Source organism: Sinohyriopsis cumingii, chromosome 11, assembly GCF_028554795.1.
Source record: "Sinohyriopsis cumingii isolate HCF-2022 chromosome 11, ASM2855479v2, whole genome shotgun sequence".
Classification (NCBI taxonomy): Eukaryota; Metazoa; Mollusca; class Bivalvia; order Unionida; family Unionidae; genus Sinohyriopsis; species Sinohyriopsis cumingii.
This window is the reverse complement of record NC_142971.1, coordinates 21,650,231-21,673,236: the sequence shown is the minus strand read 5'-3', so window position 1 is coordinate 21,673,236 and position 23,006 is coordinate 21,650,231. Positions and strand designations below refer to the sequence as shown.

The 23,006-nt window shown below is 35.0% G+C and overlaps 1 protein-coding gene across 1 annotated transcript; it reads left to right on the top strand.

The window, feature by feature from the left end:
• Positions 1-343: 343 nt before the first annotated feature.
• On the top strand, positions 344-1,791 carry LOC149787738 (uncharacterized). The gene is made up of 2 exons (XM_089973945.1): positions 344-609; positions 1,421-1,791. Exons 1-2 carry the CDS (start codon positions 558-560, stop codon positions 1,678-1,680), a joined length of 312 nt encoding a protein of 103 aa, XP_089830071.1. The 5' UTR covers positions 344-557; the 3' UTR covers positions 1,681-1,791.
• Positions 1,792-23,006: the final 21,215 nt, after the last annotated feature.

Genomic DNA, 23,006 nt, shown 5'->3' with positions numbered 1-23,006 from the left:
ATTTTGTCTGTTCTAAAATATTTTAAAGATCGTTTCAAACAGTTTTAGTATGACCCTTGTATTGAAGATGTGAATTTTAACTTGTTCACTTAATATGCTCACATCATTACCCAAACTAGTAATTTACTCGCAACAAGTGTCTACTGTATGACTAAATGAATAATATAATAATACGACATGAGTATTTCTATCGGATTCACGTAATAGATAAGCACACTATTTCCTTTAACTAGATAACAGGACTGATGACATTTACATATATATATCATTAGTCATTGTTCCCGCTTAACTTACATCTGATTAGTGCGACATCAACTAGGTTTGCTTCTGTTGATTAATGTCACTGACGCATACAAACGGTGGAACGACACAACATACAGAGAGCCTGTAGTACACGGTCTCCTCAAAGTAAAGGAACGTGATTGGTTATTTTTACATTACTTTATCAGGCAATGAGTCTTGTATAAAAAGCCTGATTTCAGGTTAAAAGAACCAGAACTACTTGAACCTGAACAAGAGCGTATCCTACAGGGAAAATATCCAAGCATTCCTCAACTATGAAGACCATTGTGGGTTTGGCTCTTTGCATGCTGGTTGCTACAGTCGCAGGTAAGACCGCACTATACAAATCATCATTAGCTGAATAGATATTCTTTCACAGATTAGGATCTATCTATTTGCCTGATGGTAAGTATAGGTCTGCTTGCGTGCCTTCATATTTCCTAGTACTATTCTCTCTATATACACACATTTTACGGGATGTATGTGTGTATATTTGCAAGCATAGGCTTATGACAAATGGTCCAGCAGTAAAGCTGCCCTAAGCATCATTTGGTTTGTTCGTGTGTAGTTTTTTCTAAATATCCACTGCCAGACATTTAACTTCTGTAAATAAATTATAGTTCTGTGTTAATCCTGTCTTGTTTATATGATCATCCGATATAGCTACGTACCCTTGCGAGAGGAATCGATATAATTCCGATAGGTGTACAAGCTGATTCCACACCTTTTTTAACATTACCTACAACAATGTAACACATTACACGTCCTTGTGTTTGTGTGTGTGTGTGTGTGTGTGTGTGTGTGTGTGCGTGTGCGTGCGTGCTTGTGTGTGTTAGTGTGTATTCGTGAATCGCAATTCCAGTTTGGAATAAAATTGCAGGGATTGTTTTACTCAATCTCTGCCCTTCTCCTCGCCTTTATATTTATAGAAATATGTAAACATCAAACTGGATTCATAGAGAGGCACTTAGGTTGCTGCTTACCTAGTACGTATCCATGTCTAAAGCAAATTAAACTATTCATATTGATTGCTATATTGCTCTTTGTTCTGTATATAATGTTCGTTTCACATCTCGTGAACAATGTTTATTAATATCTCTGTTATTATCATGCAAATATTTTTCTTATTACATTACAGCCCAGCTGTATGACAGAGGCATTGGAGGTATCGGTGGCCTCGGAGGCATTGGTGGTATTGGTGGCCTCGGAGGCATTGGTGGTATCGGTGGCATCGGAGGAATTGGAGGAATTGATGGCAGCTGGGGAGTTGGCGGTGGAATAGGAATTGGAAATACATACTGTCCAAGCACTTATTGCTTCAACGGTCAGTGTAGCCGATTCGATCGCTATGCCTACTATTTGGGTCGACGTTGCTACTGCAGTTGCACAGGATATTAACTTGTGAAGACGGTTATTGTACAGTTCTCTGAAGATATTTAATGACTCACTTCATTCAAAATTATTCACGTTTTAACCACATTTGTTTGGTCAATAAATTTTAAAAGTTGATGTCGTCTTCAGAGAGCGTTCTTTCTAAGTGCATTAGAATTGCCAAAGTTACAACGGGAAAGTTAGTCTTTCTGGCGAGTGCTGTACTTGAAACTGATGTGAGGCATGTGTACTTCCTATAGTTACTTAGTAATGTGTAGAGATGGAAAAACCAATGTCGGCTAGTAAAAACATTAGGCACCGAAGGCACTAGATATCTGGAAAAATGCAAGTAGACTATGTCATAAACTGCCTCGATGACAACCATTTTGAATGGCAACAAGCTGTTTTGTACACAATACTTCTACGATTTATAATCTATTGTAACGGGTTATGTTTACTCTGCGAGAATCACTTGGTGTTAAAAATGATCTTTGGACTTGAAAAAAGCAGTCATAACTTTGACGCTGGGGTGCATAAACAATCTTTGCTATGAACTGCCATTGAGGTCTCTGGTCAAGTGAATCGTATTTGTATGCCTTGTTTTCATCTGACGATCCAACAATACGAACATTTTGACCTCACGTTTGACTTTAGGTATTAACCAGGTGGAGGTAGAAATAAATATGTGCAGAAAATTATCCCTTGCACCGTAATCAAAAGATTGGTAATCGTAGTCTTAATACTTGAACATACAGTGAAGCAACTCTTGTGAAGTAGACTGTAACTAGCACATTGAATGATCTACCTTACACTATAGCAGACTGATCAACCTTTTCAACTGTTTAGTACACAAACGAATCTTACGAAACGAAACACACACGTTAACTGCTACGCTGTGTTAAATCCAAACTTCATTAAGCTGCAATCTGTAACTTACAGCAGACGGAAGTAAATGAACAGTTGTTTGGGAATCATATATTTCACCCTCCGTCCGATGTTAGCGGAATATTATGGACACGTTAGTTAGAAAAGGAACACTAGGAGCCCCGGTTACACTAAATTTAAGGTATGAATCAGCCGAGTTCAATAATCCATAGTTGTCATCCAGTATCACATCAATAAAATGATTGTATACGCATTTTTCTTTCGGCATATCAGTGAGTCAATAACCACTCGCCGTCATATTAAAGCACAAACAAGAGTATTCAGGTAAATATTATTGCCTAAGTCTGACAAATGGGTATCATCATACCGGAAGAGATTAGACTCACTGAATCTTATAGTTTGATGTTCTGTTACGTAACCAAATATTTAATGACTAATGCCCCTTTCGTTCTATTTATACGTTTCCTTACTTTGTCAACCAGATTTTGGGACCTTGGCTTTATGCCAACATAAACGTGGAAGAATATCATGCAATACTCCTTTTCTTTTAACTCTGGGTAATCTTAGTCTTGACATTGATTTTTTCATGTCCTCCATGAGGTTGTTTTATTTCCTCATTCTGAAGACATTAGAGCTAAGATGATTCAAAAGGTAGTCATGTGGGGGGGCTGAGCATTAACACTGTCTCTATGTCTTCTAGCATTGACACCGGCACACGTATTCCTCTGTTTCTGCCACGAGATTATTGCTTTCCTCGAGTCCAGTAGAAGATTAACACCAATTATGTATAAGTAACTGGAATACGGATAAAAGGAAGAGATATGCAATTGACTTCCCTCTATCTCAAGCCCCTTCAGTTGCTGCCACAATGAGACAAAAATCAGTTCAATTCCCCGTCAACATTTCGCCTGCAAACTTAAAGCTCTCTTAAAGTACGATTTTGGTGCGAGGACCCACATCCAAATGAACGAATCACTATGATTTGTCTGGGTATCTAGGTGGGATAGCAAACGTTCATTAATTCCAAGAGTGTGCCATGACCGATTAAGCTTCGATGTTAAAATCTTCTAAGCATGGTCTGGGATCGTCTTGTGAGTTTGCTTACACTTGGTTGAAGCTGCTCGATTATGTCACACTGAAAACCAGAAATAACTTCACCAATGAAGTTTTACTAACCAGGAATATATCTGACCTTTATTGTTATATTATATGTTAGGGTAAGAAATACTTATTCGGACCAAGGACATTTCTGCTGGCGAAAACGAATTTTTTGTATAGACAGAAAGAGAGAGAAAGAGAGAGAACTGCTTTTTATCAACATGGAAAAGAAACCCTATCTTTTCAAGAAATGTTCCCCAAATCAAAACTGATGTTGGTACAGAGAATAACTTTAAGAAGGTAATATTCCTATAATCCATTCACTTAGCCAATCACGGGGCCAAACCATGTGTCCACTGGTCCCTGAAATGAATTCAAAAGCCTGTAATTATTCAAATATCACTGTCGAAAATGAAATCACGACTATAGTCAGCACAGTCCTGAATAAATTGTTCCCATTTTTTAAGATCATATCTAAAGTCTTTGTTTACTCTGATCTGGTATTTAATTCTATACCATTAGGGAATGAACAGATTTAGAATCATTTTCAAAAAATATTATTTAATCTACGGATGGGGAAGCTGGTAAATGACGAAATGCTGATCTATTGCTAGATTTTGCAAGCAGACTCCCTTCATCTAACTTCTGAAGCATATTCACCACATCTTCCGGTCTAGAGTTTATTTACAGAGCACCTGTTTCTGTCTATGTAACTAATGAGTGATTCATTTTCAGGATACAAATGGTGAAAATCTCCGTTTATTATTGGCACTAAGTCCAATGTTGAGGGTCTCAAAATCGGCAAGGGGGTTACTGGAAAAAGCCCTATACCCCTTCCTGTCTCAGTTTCTGTCCCACCTTTTCCTTTGTAAATCTCCGGTGGACCTATTAAATTGGCAAAATCACTATGTCATCGAGTCCCAATGTAGTGCAGCAAGAAACTGGTAATTAATTCTTTTGCAACAGAACCTTGGGATATTGGACAAAAGATTGGGGACATTTTCTATATTTTATATATTTGCTTTTACCAAGGAATATAAATTTCCTTCACTACTGAAAAGATTGTTTGCTTTCTTTGCAATTAAATACAGTGTAGTCACTTATATTCATAGCAGGGGTGCCCGAATTTGCATTTGGAATACAATTTCCAAGATATATTCTTTTCATCCCAATAGATTTTACTTCTTGTTCTCTCTCTCTCTCTCTCTCTCTCTCTCTCTCTCTCTCTCTCTCAACTTGGATTTCTCCTGCTTGAATGCACTCGCTGTTCTCGAAGGATTCTTTTTATACTTTGACCTGTTAACCACAATTACGAAACTCGATTCCAAATTAAGAAGTTGTGTGTAACCTGGAAAATAAACGTGTTCAATGCCGATGCTGAGAAAATTTCTTTATTTCTATTTATTTATATAAATTGCAGAAATTTAGTTCTTTAATAATATGCAGAAAGACTTTATTTTCCTATAGAACTAATATAGCACTAGATCTGCATAATGTTATTATTTATTTTAATTTTATATTGATATAAAGAAATAGTTTAAATTATAACAACGGAGTTGAGTTCTCGAGGGGAAATTATTATTATAAAACATTTTTATTATTGTGTTCATTCGAGCTAGAATATTTATTTCCAATTTTGTAAGCATTTTGCGTGGACTCGTGGATTAGAATATATGTTGTATGTACGCAAATTCTTTCGATCATTATCATATAAAACATTTAAACATTTTCATAATTTTGGAATGCTAACGAAGCATGAATAAGTTATAATTTTGCATACGGAAGATGATTAGGCTTTCCGGATAGGCGTACTTTATATATTACTCATCGTACGCAGAACACAAAGGAGACATAATAAATACATAGGCTTCAGATAAAGCCGTAGCACTTGCGATGAAGTCCTTGCTCTGACTACGTTTGTTGAAAATGGGTTTCAGTGGAACCTTAAAACTGGAGTTGTTTTCCTTGATACAACAGCGGCATATGATACTATGGAACTGTTCCGTCGTGACAGGCGCTTCAGAGTGCGCATCAGAGAGAGAGCTACAGCTCGTGGTAGCGTTAGTCGAACGGACGCAAAAAAGCGTCTGTTCTTACTCCAAGTTTGTTCAATATCTATATCAATGATTTGCCTGTAATACGGTCGCGCAAGTTAATGTATACAGATGACAATGCACTCGAGTCCCAAAGTCTCCCATTTACTGAAATTGATGAGGTACTGAAAAAGGACCTGGAGGATATGACGAACTTTTTCAAGAAATGGCGTCTACAGCCATGAGCAACAAAGACAGTCTCCAATGCAAATGCGAACAGTGGGCAGCACATAAAGCACGACCCGACACCAACATAACTTGCTTGATTCTCGACAGATCACTCACATTCTACAACCACCTGAAGAATATTGTAGCAAAACTTAGCAGTCGAAACAACCTACTCTCAAACTAACTAGCTCAACCTGGGGCGCTAGTGCTTAGACATTCAAGACATCAGGGCTGGCACTCTGTTATTCGACAGCTAAGTATTGCGCTCCTATCTGGGCTCGATCATCCCACACCAACTTAACTGATGTCCAGCTCAACACAACAATGTTCATAATCTCTGGAACACAACGTCCTACTCCTTTACCATGGCTGCCGGTACTCAGCAACATTCATCCCCCACATCTGTGTCGTCAGGAAGCAACCACAAAAGAGTTGGCTAAGCTCTATGTCATTGAGAAACGTCCACTGTATTCGTACATAACCTCATATCCGCCACTCTGCTTGACTTCGAGACTTCCAATCTACCTAGGTTCGTTGCCATAGGATATGACAGTTATTTCGGCACGGAGTGTCGAGTGGTCTTAACAGTTGTTGTATACTACTCCTTCGTAGCTGAGCCATCTGTCTGTCTTCCTGGCTTCAACCTTACGCGTCATATGTGGACCATGCTCAACCTCTTTTGGTCAGGACAGGGTCGTTGTGCAGTCAACCTTTTCCGAAGAGCCATGCCACTGGCTTTTCCTGTTGCTATGGAGCTCTACAGACTATGACACACATTGTGAATAACTGTCCACTGACAACGTTCCCCTGTGGACGTCAGACTCTGTACGATGCTGAACGACGTTGTTAAATGGCTGATCAAGCACTGCACACGATAACGAAATAAATAATTTGACTTGAAAAATATATGGTTGTCTCTGTAACCGCACATCCCACGTAACCGCTTATGTCTCTCATCTTTATGTTTGGGAGTTCAGTTTCGGCTCGATAATACTAGTACTAGATGTATAGAAAAGTTGAATAACTTAAACTATACTAACTAATCAAATATGTAAGCTATTTAAATCGTACATACGATAATGGTATCGTATGTCTACCTTACGGTTGTGTCTGTTATGAGAGACGAAATGCGCAGATAGTATAATACTATCAGCACGTAGTCATTGAGTGGTCTGGTTTAGAACCTAGTGCGTTAGTTATCTTGTTTTAATTGGAGTATAGCAGGGTGTTATCAGGAGTTTCACCCTTTTTACTGATATAATCAAATGGCTCAGGATATCGGTGCATGGTTGTCGTCGTTTGCAGTCGACAAAGCAAATAGTTCGTTTTTTGCAAGGATATAATGTACAATGTAAATATCCCGTACAAACTCGAAAGAGGCATGCATGGTATAGGCATGAGAAATGCTATGTACCAACTAATGTGATGATGGGAGTTTTCAAACTTTGATAGGGTTCAACAAAATTGCCTAATTGATATTTTAAGTAGTTTCCTCTTGCATTCAGAGGAATTTAATTAATAATTAAAGCAGCAGAGAGAGTGAACAGACCATTTGCTGGAAAGTAAATTCTTGAAAAATAAAGCTTTCAACGAAAATGAAAAGAACAATGTCAATAACGTCAAACCAGAGCCTCTAACATACCGAGAGTTTCTCTAAATGGGTTAGTATTTTATTACTTTATTTTTGTCGTCGTCGTTTTCTAAAAAGTATGCGCGTGTGCTTACCCACCGTATGTTTCATTGAGGTCGCACCCTCTCTGCTGCTACTAACCAAATATTTTATCAAGACTTATACGATATCGTGATCTGGGGTCATGTACATTTATTGTTAGCAATCCGTGTGGGGCTGACTGAGCTCGCGAAAAGGAGTTTTTAAATTTGATTATATCCATGTCACCGCTACACCAAGTCTGATGAATATTTCGCAACGTATGCGTATCAACTCCATTAAATACAACTAAAATATTATAGTTGTCTCTAATCACTTTCGGTATTTGTGTGTATCGCTGAGTAACATAAATCACATCAGTATTGCTATGTCTACCTCGAGAAAATATTTTTGCTGGTTTAGATTGTTTGTCCAGCATCACATCATCGTATACAACTAAATTATTAATAAATCCATCAAGGTCGTCTACGGATGGTGCTTCATCAATGTCGGTGATAAAATTAATAATATCATAGCCATCATCGTCCAATAATTTTGCATTTTCATTAAAATCTTTAAGCACTTCGTAGCATCTTTGTTCATCAACTGACGGAGCTACTAAATACAACTTATCACATTTGAGCCATCTCAGTATCAAATTAAGTAATAATTGCGTCTTACCATTTCCAGATGGACCTATTAATATCATTTTGATAGAATTTAGTAGCGCTGGATCATGTTTGCCTGACTCTTGTTTTCGTATTGCTGAGAAATCAATGACATCCATGTTATATAAATATAATAAATAATATGGATCTATATTGTGTTCGATGTAGAGCACATACTCCTACAGGAACACGTGTGCGATGTGGTACAAATAAATATCAATTTATTTCCCTTGACAAATAATAATCGAAATATTAGTACCAGAGATAGCTAATCCTTGCGATGAATAAATCGTTATAGCATATCCAAGCGTCCATGATTTGTCCATGGCTAACGCATCCTCAACAACACTGACAGGAACTAAAACAATATCATTTAATACAAGATTTTGTTTTTCTGACGATCCTGTTATATCAACGTCGATATTTTGCCTTCGCGTATCTGCTGGTCGATAACACAAAGGTAAATGTATCTTTAAAAAATTTTCTTTATGTACCAAAAATAATTGTTTTTGAAGTGTATCGCGAACTATTTTTCTACTTGCAATTATCAAATCATCTGGTCTCCACATTTGCATAAAATCGTTAATAGGAGTTTCTGAAATTATTTTACGCATTATTTCACATTGAATTTTATTTGGTTGTAGTCTGATTAATCTCTTAAACTCACTTAATTCTGGATCAAGTACTCTATGATCATCAGTTATTTCTTCGTAATAATCAACAAAACTCCTTAACAATTCGTGTGGAGACAATCAAACAAAAGGCGGTGGTTGATCATGATCGCCACATGTTATTACAGCAGTATTCTTCAACAATAGCCAGTCAAAAATATTTTTAGTGTTTCTAGTGACACTGTACATATTTCATCCCAAATGATGATCCTTGGAATATATTTTTCGCCCATTCGATCAGGAGTCCATGCGTCTCCTTTCCATCGAATAAAGCTGTGATAAGTACAAGATTTTACTTCTCGTTCGTTCATTTCTCTGGCGAGTTTGTGTGTAGGTGTTAAAACAACCATATCAGCTGAATTCTGGCGACGACATAATTCGATCACACGTGTTGTTTTACCAGAACATCCAGGTCCATCAAGATAAACTGTTTTATGCCTAACAATAGGATCATACACAGATGGTGCTGATGACAATTTTGATATTTTATTGTATTTGTAATAAATATCCTTAATCAGAAGATCTGCAGATTACAATAACTGAATATCTTCTCGTTTGTTATTATCCATTCACCCCATGATGCATGACTATATACATTTATCAATTCTGTGTCTTTACTGACATAAAATGAATCCGTGGCGGACTTAGAAAATCTTCTTATCATCGATAATAGATTTATCGAAACATAAGCCAACATCGAAGATCTTAAATGAGTAAACTGCGGTGACTCACCATCAAAATAACGAACAATTGTACCTGATTTAGTTCCGTCCGTTAAGTTAACATCACCTCCACTTATAAACGTATTTTACTTCGTTGTATCAGCAATTATAAAATCTAGTTCAGCATCATCCATAATCAATCTTGTGCAATGTCGTTTATGATCATATGATCCTCCTTCGGTGAATTTACCTATTATTTTTCTGCCAAGATCTTTGGCAATTTTATTCTCATAATCAGTCGTATCAGGATTTTCATCATCAGAATATTTCTTTTGTTGTGTTAACCAAACTTGTTTCTGCGAACTATATGATATAATTGCTTCACTTACAACCAACTCAATCAATTTTTTTGAATCAAGCATATATCGTAATAATACTATTGGTGCCCACATTTTCTCTGAAAAGTGTTTGCCAAACCAGACATAACAAATCATATGGAGATCGTCGGCAAATTTAAATGACGCGATACAAGAAAATCCAGTCAAGTCAAAATCTGGTAGTGGTCCATCTATCGACATTCTGGTCATTTCGTGTGTGGGATGTCCAAATCGCTCAAAATATTCAGAATATTCCCCATTCCAAGAAAACTTCCAAGATAAAATGCAAAAATATCGAGTCATATTTTTGTAATTGTATGTAGTATTCCATAAACCACCTTGTCCATATTCGACACAACTTGATGTTATATCATCGAGAAAAATCAAATCGAATTAGCTTCCACGAATTATTCTCTCTAGCAAAATGTGACGCAACAAATGGAACAGTAAAAAATTACACAATAGTTGTTTGACATCGTCAGGGTCAGTGTATTTTAGCGCAAGATTTTTCTTTTCTTCGTGGAGAGATTTTGTGCGATAAATTAAGCCATTAGGCCGTTCAAATTGATCATAGTTTCCATCGGAACTTTGAAGTAACCGTACTGTTACAGGATCGTTCTTACTTATTTTGTTAATAAAATCAAACATATCACCGAAATAAATTTAACAGTTCGAGCTTGTGGAAATATCGTCACCGCAGAGGTACATGCATGCTCATTGTGATCAACGATATTTATCGGAACTCCTTTCGGTTTATATTTCGATTAGCAGAATACTTCTCCTGTTGTTCTTTCAACTATTATTGGGAATTTTAGCGTTTATTTTCTTCTAACTTAGCAACATCATTTATTGTAGATTGCTTTATCCTTGACTGATTCAGCCCATTTCTATATTTTTTCACGTCGTAGATCTGTTAGTTTATTTCCACGTCTTTCCGTTTGTGAAGTGTTCCGTAATTCATTCGGCTACACAATTTAGCCTTGACATTTTCATTGTTTTGAGATCATTAACGCTAGGTTTCTCATGCAGCGGATATATTGCATTAATAACTGTGGTCACAGGATACGCTCGCTGATAATACGGCTTGTCAATACCAGTCAATATTCCAGGTTAAGAATTTTTATTTAACGTAACAATTTTTTCATTATGAAGGACAGAGTCACGTTTGTCACGGATACTTCCGCAATAACTTTTAGTCTGAAAAAATATCTTTGATTGTCTAGATAATTAGTAATCGTCGCCGCACCTTTGACCTTCATTGTAGCATCGATACCATTTTTATTGTTAATAGATTTAAACGTTGAGCACACATGAGATGCACCATCGTCATGAAATTCTTTCTTAGCGTCACAAATACTTTTAATCAGAGATTTCGTCGGATCAACCAGAGCTCGCCTCGGTAAATCAGGGGTTTTTCCGTCAAGATCGAATCTGGATTTAGGAAACTTCGCTTTCCAAGGCTCGATTTTAGATAACCTCTCAAACTCCTCCATATTATAAGTAAGACAAATATGTATTTAAATTGAAATAAAATTATATATATAATGATTCAAACAAAACATAAATGCAGCTGGTTAAAGATAGGTTCTGTAACTCCATGTGACAAACCGTGCCTGAATGAAGTATGCGGTCTTCATTTACAAACTGTACGGAGAGAAAGTTATGGACCAAAACCGTGTTTACCATGTGGTGTTGGGGAAAGAAGAGAAACAGGTATGTGTGCAATGTGGTTGTAAAAAAATACAGAGAGCTGAAGCGATATTATGATAAAAAAATAACAACCTTGACAATGTCCTTGATTCTCAAGGGGATAAATTTATAAGAAAGATAAGAGATTATCTCGCTAGATTTTACAAATAATGATTCAGACAAATTATTATTTAGACAAATAGTATTATTAAATAAAATGGAGCCAAATGAGTTTTTGAGATATCCTATCATAACGAATTACGAAGCATCCCGTGATGGTGTAGTTACAAATTGTCGACCAAAAAAATCCAGTTGGTAATATCACTAATATTGGTTATCTCATAATTAAAACAGAGAAATAAACATTATTCCAGTCACAGGTTCGTGTCCAACTTCAAAGTATAGGTATATTGTTAGACAGAGAAATTCAACGTTAATTACGGTCATTGGATGAATGCAATCCTTGATTTTCAAGGGAAATAAAACTTTGATAGCATGTAATCAACCAAATAATTTTTATTTACTGTTGAACAATGTATTTTCGGTTAGCAATATCCTGATTTTGCTGAATCTGTGACATTCCTTGCTTAATCTATATTTTTTCACCAATTTAATTAATAAAAAGAAACAGCGAATAAATACATCATTATTTTAATTATATTTTAAGTTATTTTGTTATACAGAAAATAAGTATTTCAACTTTGACTTTGTCAAGGCAGAAATACGTTTGTAATTTTTTGTACAGTTTGTGTAAACACAGAAACATTTCCACCCTGAATTGTATTCATTATTATGGTTATTTCTTGCAATCCAGCAATAGGTAACTTTATAATAATTTGGTGCCCCCTGAACTTTCTAGAATGTCATATGGTTACCTAGGTGGTCATATGGGTATTGTGTTGTGTAAATATTTTTTTATTTTAAATTTACAATTTATTATATAATGAACCATGAAAATATCAACGATATTATTTCGGAAATTAAAAAGTTAAAGCATGACGTCATAAAAAAATCTGATGAACTTAATTCTGACAAAATTATTTCTGATTTTGAATCATTACAAGAACGTACGTTTGAAGAGAGATATATATTACCATCAGAATACAAGTTTATTAAACTCATCCAGCAAGCTATGTTTCAACCGCTGACTATGGGCAAAGAAATAGAAGTGGAAAAATTTGTATTTCTCTCAAGCACGATTGATAAATTAGATCAGAATTATCCCACGAATACGAGAAGAAAAAAATATTAACACTCGCATAAGACAATTAAGAAAGATTATGTCAGAAAACAAAAACACTATCACAAATGACCATAATGATAATGCTATTGAAAGTGCCGTTAGTAACTCAGTTAATAGTGATTTTATTAACAACGCCATTTCTAAAGAAGATTGTGAAAGTGAATAATTATTCAGATTATAATATTATCCTCTTGACTTTCAAGCTTCAGTGGGGTCAGATTATCTTTATTATGTAATTTTTCTGTTTTCAGTAACATTTTCATTACATTAGTATCTATTACCCCATCGAATAATAAAATCGGAACGGTTTTCATTATTTTACTCTCTATTACCCAAACAAATTTAATAATTATTATTTTTGGTGCTATATACCCCATCAAATTCGATAATTAGTGAAGATTACTATTTAGGTCTTTCACTATTGCGAGTATCATAATACCCCCAAATTATAAAATCTGACTAACGTGACAGTCAAAGGTTGAGTACCATTTACCTAAAATCTGGACGAGAATCAGCAAAAAATAAATTCTGTTATAATATATTTCTTTGTTCCTGACTTTCAAGGATTATCATTATGTATTTAAAAAATCCGTTTTCAGTAGGATTTTCGTTATTTTAGTATTATATTCCCCATCAAATTATAAAATTTAACTGACTTTCATTATACTAGTACTATTATACCCCCATCAAATTATGAAATCTGAATGCCTTGACAGTCAAAAGTTCATTATTTATCTGAAATCTGAACTTGAATCAGTATTTTAAAAAATTATGTTATATCTTATTTCCCCTGATTATGAATTAATCAACAACGTGAAGGTCTATGATCTTAAAATCGTTTAGATTTTACAAATTTATATTAAGAAAATCTCCACGCAGGTCAATTAAGTGTCCGCATTGGTCAATAAGTATGAAATGCATTCGCGATAATAGATTATTATGACACCGCAGATGAACAAGATTGTTCGGTTCTTGTACAGTCAAATATCCAGGAGGTACTTGCGGTGTAAATGTATATAAAATATATTCTTGTTGAGCCGGATTTGATTTTTCAAGATCTATTTGATAGCTACCATCAATTCCATCACAAACAAGATTTACCGCGATCGTTGATGTAATATTACCAATTCCTTATGCCGGCACTGTATGGATCATTGTCATGTTTGAGAATACCTGGAGGTTGAGCTATTTTTACCCATGACTCAACGATTTTAGAAACGTTTCCATAAATAAGATCATTGAGTGATTTCTTTAGTCCGTCGGCTTCAAATCTCGGCAGTATAAATTTTAATAAATCTGCTTCAGCTATTTTATAATGATTGCTATATACCTGTCTAATGCTTATGTATTCTCTTATATCTATAAAAGTACTAACATTTATTACCTCAACAATAACTTGATTAGCAACCTCAAAAGTCTGATACAACTTGATTTAAATGTTGTATTCTTTCAATGATTTTCTTATTTAGATCGTTATTAAGATACTCCAGGATATAATTTTTAAATAGTTGCACTAATATCGTGAATATAGTTATATGTTCAGTTTTAATTTCAGCCAGTAATCTGAATTGTTTTTCATAAACAATTTTAGTGGAAGTTTTACAATCATAATCAATGATATAAAACGGTGTTATACGAAATATTTTACCTTCACGAAAAATATAAATATCCGTGCCAGTCCATGGATACAAATTTCGATATTTAGAAGTTGTTATAATTTTTTCTCATTTGTTTAAAATTAAAGAGTTTTGGTTCTGGTGGTCCATGACATTCTGGTCCTACTTCAGGCCAGACTTAAACAGATCTTATCGATGATTGATAAATATCAACGGCATAATCTTGCGAATATATTTCAATCGTGGATGATAAAGTTGGTTCATGGACAGTGATAGCTATTTTCGGTTCTTTTTAGGTTATTTCTTTTATTCTGCGTTGAAATTCAACATTGATTTGTTCGATTTGATAAATGCCTGTAGGTAAGCCGACAACTTGCCAATCGGGTGTTCCATCTGGTTTTTTTATATTTTTATTTGCAAATACAAGCGAATTATTAGCCTGTAATCCACCGAATGATTTTAATGTGATGTTTGGCCAACTGTAATAAACTCGTAATTGTGCAAGAGCTATATCTTTTACTGGTATCGCAGTCGGAATATTGACGTTAAATTCAGGATTAGTCGAACTTGCTGATATCATCGTGTTCGTTACAATATGTTGAAATAGTTCGCCTGACGATGTCATTATTATTATTATTTAAATTAGACACATTTGTACCTTTAATGGCAGCGCCATCATGGTAAATTTTTATCATTTCTGAAAACTCAAAATCAGACATTATTATATCATTCAGACCTGAACATATTAACAAAGATGATTTAGAATATGCCACTGTTGCTGAATGTAGTTTTATTATATATTCATGTAATTTAATTTTGTATTTGTGACGTGGATATCTTTTCTTGCAATAATATTGAGAATTCAGAAATTCTTGTTGCTAACGAAACAAAAACTGTTATAATTATCGCCATTGCTAGCAATGGTGATATTGTTGATAGCTATACGCCGGTTAAAGCGATAATTATACGCCGATTGTATTTTTGTTTACTTTTATTGTATATTTATCAATGCTATTTTTTTATTGTGTTTGCCATAAACATACCTGATTTTATCTATAATGTTGTGCTGTAACATGTTGAAGGCTCATTGTTTAAATTAGGTGTAAATTTAGCTACTAATTCAAGACACCAATAATAAATCAAGTCGAGTTTTTTTTTCTTCCGGTTCCACAGTCAATGTTTCCTCGTCGTTTTGATCTAACATCACTAACATAGATTCACCTAACGGAGTCACTGGATAACGCCGTGAAATTGTAGTAGATATTGTAAATGTTGTAACACCAAGTACCGGGAGCCGGTATATACCGCTAACCTCAGCGCGAAGTTTAGTGGTTTTATTGAGTGGTGACCATACTGCTTGGTCAGACGCTACTGTACATACCACTTCGATAATCTGCATGTGATGTACTTTAATCAGATTAATTTTTAAACGATATCAGGAATTCCATTTATACCATCTTCTAGTATTTTTATAATATCATCGATATTACTCTGCGCTGTTGTGATTAACTCTGAAACGAATTTAGGATCTCCGATAACACCTAATATTGTATTAATCGTTTCAATATCTGACATAGCTGTTTTAATATCGTCAAGTTTTGTGCTAATATCAACGAGTTTCACGTCAACAGTCAACGGGTTCCCAAAGAATTCCTCTGCAATTTCATTAATTTTTCTAAAATTTCTAAGAAGATTTGAAAACATATATACGTGAATGTTGTACTGAGATCGTAGTGTGGTTAATTTAGTTTCTACGTTATTATAGTTATTGTCTACAAATTTGTTTTGCTGCTGCATCTTCGTCAGATGTTGGATCTCTTAAAACAAATATCTTATTTCCGTTCATGCAGAGTTCACCTGTCCTTGTATTAACGGTAGATCATAAACGATTAGCAACACCTTTTACAATTTCATTTCTAATAATTACGATTGATTTATTTGAGTCCTTGATTTCACGGCTTTCAGTAAATACTGGAAGTTTATCCGTAGTAGCACTGAGAACTCTACGAATTATGTCATTCCTTTTGATATTACTCGTCTTCAAAACACCATGTTTATCCTGAAAAATAATAACGTCATCTGGATCAACTCCCGAAAAATTCATAATATCAGCAAGTTAATCTTTAGTCGCGTAATTCGACAGATCAGTGGTACCACTAAGAGAAGATCTTCCGTAAATATCTACCATTATACTATATGATTTATTTAAATCACGCGGCGATGCTGTTAACTTGTATAATCGTCCACGACCTTATGAGGTGGCCTTGCTGATGATGATACAGCGTCGAGTACAGAAATTACTTCATGGCCGTATATTGGCGGATCTGCTATCGTTTGCGTTGGTAATGTTGAATACCTGATAGGCGCTTTTATTGTGTTTACTTAACTTGTAAATTCCTTTGGTAAAGCCAACCTATACGAATAAAAATGAACAGTTTCACGTGGATCTATCGCGTATGCAGCCCAATGAGTACCGCGGAGAGAACTTTCATCAAGATTAATGACACCGGTTTCAGCATTGTTTGCTTGTTTTGGTAATTGATAGCGCATTAGAAAACCTCTGAATTTTTTATGTTTAATTTTTTAATAGCATCAATTAAATCAAAATTTGACATCGGTGAAAAACTATCTAACGAAGTGTTCCTGGAAGTCTCAGGCCACGTCCGCATCTTGTTCCAGGTAATCTTAGACCTTTCCCTCTTTTTTTAATCCTTTTCCTGTTGCTTTCTTTAATGCCATTCCAACAGCAGTTCCAACAGTACCAAGTGCAGCTGCTTTTGCAACAGCTGGAGGTGATGCGGTAATTAACGCTGAAGAGCTGCACGAAGTGGAAATATATTACCTGTTTTAATTGAATCTTTCATGGCACCCGCAGACAGACTAAGTTTAACGCCTGTTTTTGACCGTTCAGCACAATTGAAATGTTTAAGTTGACGTTCTGATAATGAAAAAATGGACCAGTTGCGCTTTCTTTTGATTTTAGTGATATTTCCATTCCGCAGTTCTTTGCTGAATTTGACTGAAATGTTTTAATCTGACTAGGAGTCAGACAGACACTAACATGATGATATAATATTATGACTATCGTGAGTGATCTAATTACACATCATTTTGCAAACGATGTTATACATCATTAAAACGATGTTACATATTTTCAACTGGAGCATCAATAACTCACCTTCGAGTAACATTGATATGTCGCTGAATATAACAGCAATTGCACTGTAAGCACCATGAACAACTGGTGGACCAACTACGGCAACAGGAGGTAGTGTTACTTGAGCTCGAAAATGAACATCAACAACAAATTGTCTATATAAAGCAATATGTTCCAGCGAAAAGTAATACATCGGATACAGCGTCGTGCAATTTAGCTGTGATATTTGCAAACCAATATCTATATTTTGATCACGACCCATAAATGTCATCAAACGATGATAAGCACGTGTTACATGATTACTTTCAAAATTCAGTCATATATCCTCAGTTGGTTTTTGATGCCCATTTATTCTTAAAGAAACTTCACTAACTCCAAGTTTGTCTTATATCATATGAATACGTATTTGTGTATTTGTTCGGGTAAAATCTTGAAAAGCAATAACTATATGCCGTGATGCAGAAACACCATGTTGTGATGCGATATGCCATGTAAATAAACCATGAACACTAGCTTGAATACTGTCTGTGGTTACTGTTAACCATGATAACAATAATTTACCACCTGAATCCATAACAGAAATTAGTTTTTGTTCTTCGGCGATCGTAGGAGTCATCACCAGCATCCACAACCAACTTTTGTTAGTATTACTTTACCAGCATCACCAGCAGGACGCCAAATTGCATCATCGTCGGTAGCTTTTCTTACAAATGCGATTGTATGTCTAGTCCCAAAGATAACTTTTCTGACATTTCTACAAAATCCAAAGATGTAAGATAGTGGAATTGTACCTGAAAATCTTCTACGATCACCTTTCAACATTAATTTACGTGTACAAAATAATAAATTAAATTCTGGATTAGCTCCATGAACCACCGGCCATATATCAGCGTCAGCGTTGTCGAGAAAGTTTCTTGGTCGTCTTATAATATACTGTCTATGTTTAGGGTGGTCAGTATCATCTTTGTAAAACATCATTGTCGGGCCGGCTGATCTTGTATAATCATATGAATATCTTGCTAGACGTATTATCGTCGTGGTAATACTACTTCGATGAATTCTTCAACGGGTAAACAATATCTGCTTGTATCTTGAACTTGCAATTCAACTCGTCCACGTTGATTTGGTTGTCGTGCGTCATAAGAATAATACTGACAATCACGTATAGATTCATCCTTTAAAACTCAAATGCGGTATCGGAGATACGCTTTAACATTTTATTATAATAGACATGATTTAAATCATGGTCGTCTAATACGAAGGCCATTTCGGGAAATTCCACTTCCTGAAATAACACTTGAAGTTATATTTTCCTGCTTCATCAGCCAGCTCTGATAGTTTTTATTTGCAACTTGATTTATTATCTTACTGACATTTGCAGGCATAACTGCAGTGCTGGCCAGTTTCACTGGTTGTGGTTTTCGTCCTATTAATCGTGCTAGTCTGTCCTTAATGCCGAAAACGCTTTACCGGCAATATTACCAATTGCGCCATGAACTTTCTCAAGAACAAGATCAATAGATTTCATTCCTAGTTGTTTTGCAATCGGTATTACGTTTGGGACTATCCTTGCAAATAAACCTTTAACAACATCGCCGAGTCCATCACCGTCAATTGCTTCGTAAGTTGGTAATCGCGAATTTACTACCCTGACCATGATCGGTCCACCTTCAACATTATGTATGATCATTGTATTTGTTATTCATTTATTTAATCATAGCGATCTTAATCGTAGCGATCTTAACGGCTATAATAAGCATCAGTAATTTCATCGATGAGAGATGGAGAAACATTGATGTCCATACTACTGCCTGTAAATAATCGTCGACAAATATCAGATATTTCATTAATAATTACTGGGGAATTATTTCCTGCGCGTTTTCCTCCAATCAGAATTTCTAATCGTTCTACGTCAGACAGGATATTGTTAGAACAAGCAATATAACCACTTTTACCTGATATAATCAGGGAAGAAAGACAATTTCCAGTTGCTTCTTCTTCTTCCTCACTTATTGTTTTAAGAGATCGTGTTGGTCGTGACGGTTCTCGTCCTCTAAGATACTCTTCTATTTTTCTGCGATAATTATCGTATCTTTGATCATCAGATAAAACCTTATGTTTATCGTAGTATATACGAGATATCCATTTGTACCAGGTTTCACGACTTTCATAATAAGGATTGTATCCAAATTTTAAAAATTTGTCTTTTTTATCAACACTTTCCGAGGCAAGTTTTGATAATGAATCAACGTTCTTAACTTCTTTTATGAAATTAATACCCACACTGATAAATTTATCACTCAGTGTAATTGTCACATAATCATCTTGTTCTGGTGCTTTTGATTCACGACTTTTCATTTCACCTATATCAGCACGAACTCTGCCAATACTATCAAGTATTTCTTCACCTACAGGAGCAGGCTGAGAGGTAGCTATTTTACTTTGAAGATCTAGTAAAGTTCTTTTTCTTCCTTTAGCTTTTTTCGCTACCATTTCGGTTTGTTTAGCAGTTCTTTTTAACGACGGAAGACCGTTAGTAGCTTTTGCAACTCTTTCAGTAACTTTTGTAACAGGTTGAAATAACCCTTCCTTACCTTCTGCATATTCAACTTGAGCTTCTTGTCGTTGCTGTAGTTTTCGTCTGTCAGAACCCTGCACAGGAAGACATTTCTTTATTGCTTCTAGTCTCTCTCGAGCTAGTCTAGCTGTGTAAGATTCCTTAGCTGGTGGCATTATCTTATCATCAATGATTTAATTATAGCAGCAGAGGGGGTGCGACCTCAAGTTTGTTCAATTTCGTCATATATCTGCGTATTTTATATTTTTAGATCGGGGAAAAAGCAAAATAATCAAACGAACTAACCCAATTAGAGGAGCCTCCGCGTGGTTAGAATATTTTGATTTTGACGTTATTTACGTTATTTAATCGTCTTTTTACGAATTCTTATTTCGGCCTTAGGACCCTCCCAAAAAGTGGTATGCTGCTAATAAGTACATTCATAAAACTGCATACATGTTTTATCTTGAGTCAGCGGAATGCACGAGACTGATGTGGCGTATTGATAGGTCAAGGACATCAGGCTGAAACGTATACATAAGCGACATCAAATGATTTCATCCCTCGACTCAGACCAAAACACGTAATCTTGTTTGGCATTTAATACAAAACTTATACATAACGAAAAACGAGTGGATTTACTAAAATTTGATTCAAAACAGTCTAAATATTATCTACAAAGAAGTCAAAGAAGAAACCGAAGAATTAAGAATTTGGTATGTGATACGAAAATAAGGATTGAACGGTTGTATCGCACTCCAGATCAAACGAGCATGATTAAAATGGGTATACAATCAAATTTAAACCGGGGTACGCACTTTGTTTCTTTCTTTAAAATATCTTGAAGAAACAGAAGGCATATCATAATACGTACATTCACTTTTGTTTTCATATCAAGAAATATTGGGATTTTGTTGAGCGAAACAATATATATTCTTTTAACTAGTAAACTAATTTGTTTTTCGATCGTGTTAATGTATCAGAAGTTGCAGATAAATGAATTGTTTGACATCTGTCTTCATTTTCGTAGCATCTTCCAGGAAAATAATCACTACGTACTGCAAACCACGCTCAATACATTTTATAACAGTTACGATGGAGATAACATAACAGTACATTGATAAATAAAAAAACTGGAAAGGGCAATATAAGGTCATCAATTCTCGTAAAAATACTCATATAGGAATGAAAGAGAAGGAAATATAATCCAGGTATAGAAGTATGCTAACTCATCATTGAATCATATGTGGCATCAATAAATCATTTTTACAACTTTTCTTATGATGTCACTTGCTTTCAATGTTTTTCGGTGTAAACAATGTCACAATATGTTGTCAAAGCAATTTGCTTTCAGATATGAACTAGCTGTGTGGTTACACATTCGTATTTTGTAAGCGGTCCTAGTCATGTCACTACTATCAAAATGAAAAATAGTTGTCACTCATGTGGGTTTTCTGCTATCGTGCGAACTAGATAACGCGATGTTGATTCATCGCCACAGCGTGAATGAGCGCCTATTTCATTCATCTGAAACTCATCTGAATTGAAAGCTAAGGTCTATTCAATCATTTTAATTTACTTCATGCTACACTTTTCCAATCCATATTACGAAATAGAAGAAAACTCTACAGACATGTCTATATTTCTGTTATTTTCCTTCGAAAGTGTAAACTTTGTATACACTAAAAGTATATTCACGTTCATTTATTTTTTATATTATCTAAGAATCCAAAACCACAATATTTTACAACGTAACAATATAATATTTTTTCAGTTTTGCTATTATCGCATTTTCGTCGTTAACCGACAACTAGTGAAAGGAAAAATCCGTTTATATTCAAGAATTCTTCTCCAACAAGTTAACATCCTCGATGGCGCGAATCAAAGTGCGATTGTAAGAAGATTTTCATTAAAATATATTGATTGCCTTCTATGACCGTTAGAGGAAGAATGGCATTATTTCATTGGAGATTATTTAATTGATTACAAGCGTTTGAAGGAGTGCCTATATCATTGTGGTTAAGAACGTTACATCTCTCTCATTGCATAGGACGATGACATGCAAATGAATTAATTGATAAGGTTTGCTGAACCAATGAAATGTATTTCATGCTTCACGTTCCACAGCATATTCCAAATTAAATAATCCGTATATAGAGTTTACTTATAAATCTATTCTAAAATCATATCTACACTTTCAATATATGATCTTAGAGTATAAAAACATCAAACATGTTTTTTTTTCTGTGAAAACTACAAATTCTGGCAAGACATAATATAACATACTGTTCGTTTATTTTTTAAATTACCTCAGAATTTTTAAGCATTGTATTCTTTATAAGATATAAAAGTAATGTTATAGTATTTATTACTACCAGTTCATTGCAAATTCGCTGTGAATAGATAAATCCTGCAACGATATGTGCGCCGTTGCACAAGAAAATATCTGTCCCAGGTTAGATATGCATAGATTCAAATCAAAATCAGATTATAAGACCCTACTCACGAAATTCTTTACATGTATTTATTGCTGTCGATAACCTTTCAGTGGAAGCAGGGTGCTATTTCATCGCAAATTAACTGACATTCTGATGATTCTGTAATTATGAAAGTTTCCTTTACCACGACTCACATAAACATTGCGATATATCAAAGCAAAGATACAGTACGATTTTATGGAAAATCCTTCTATGTGTCGATTATTATGACAATATAATGACATATAATAATTCTTTTACTGCTCCGTGGCAGAAATAAAGACAAATGGCAGATGTCGGGTAAATTACAATTCGCACAAAATCTAAGCGTTTGGAAAAGGGCG

Bases quoted from the DNA above. Each gene is read 5' to 3' on its own strand.
- LOC149787738 (XM_089973945.1), top strand. From the start codon at position 558: ATGAAGACCATTGTGGGTTTGGCTCTTTGCATGCTGGTTGCTACAGTC. The intron at 610-1,420 runs GTAAGACCGCAC...ATTACATTACAG, and splicing joins GCTGGTTGCTACAGTCGCAG to CCCAGCTGTATGACAGAGGC.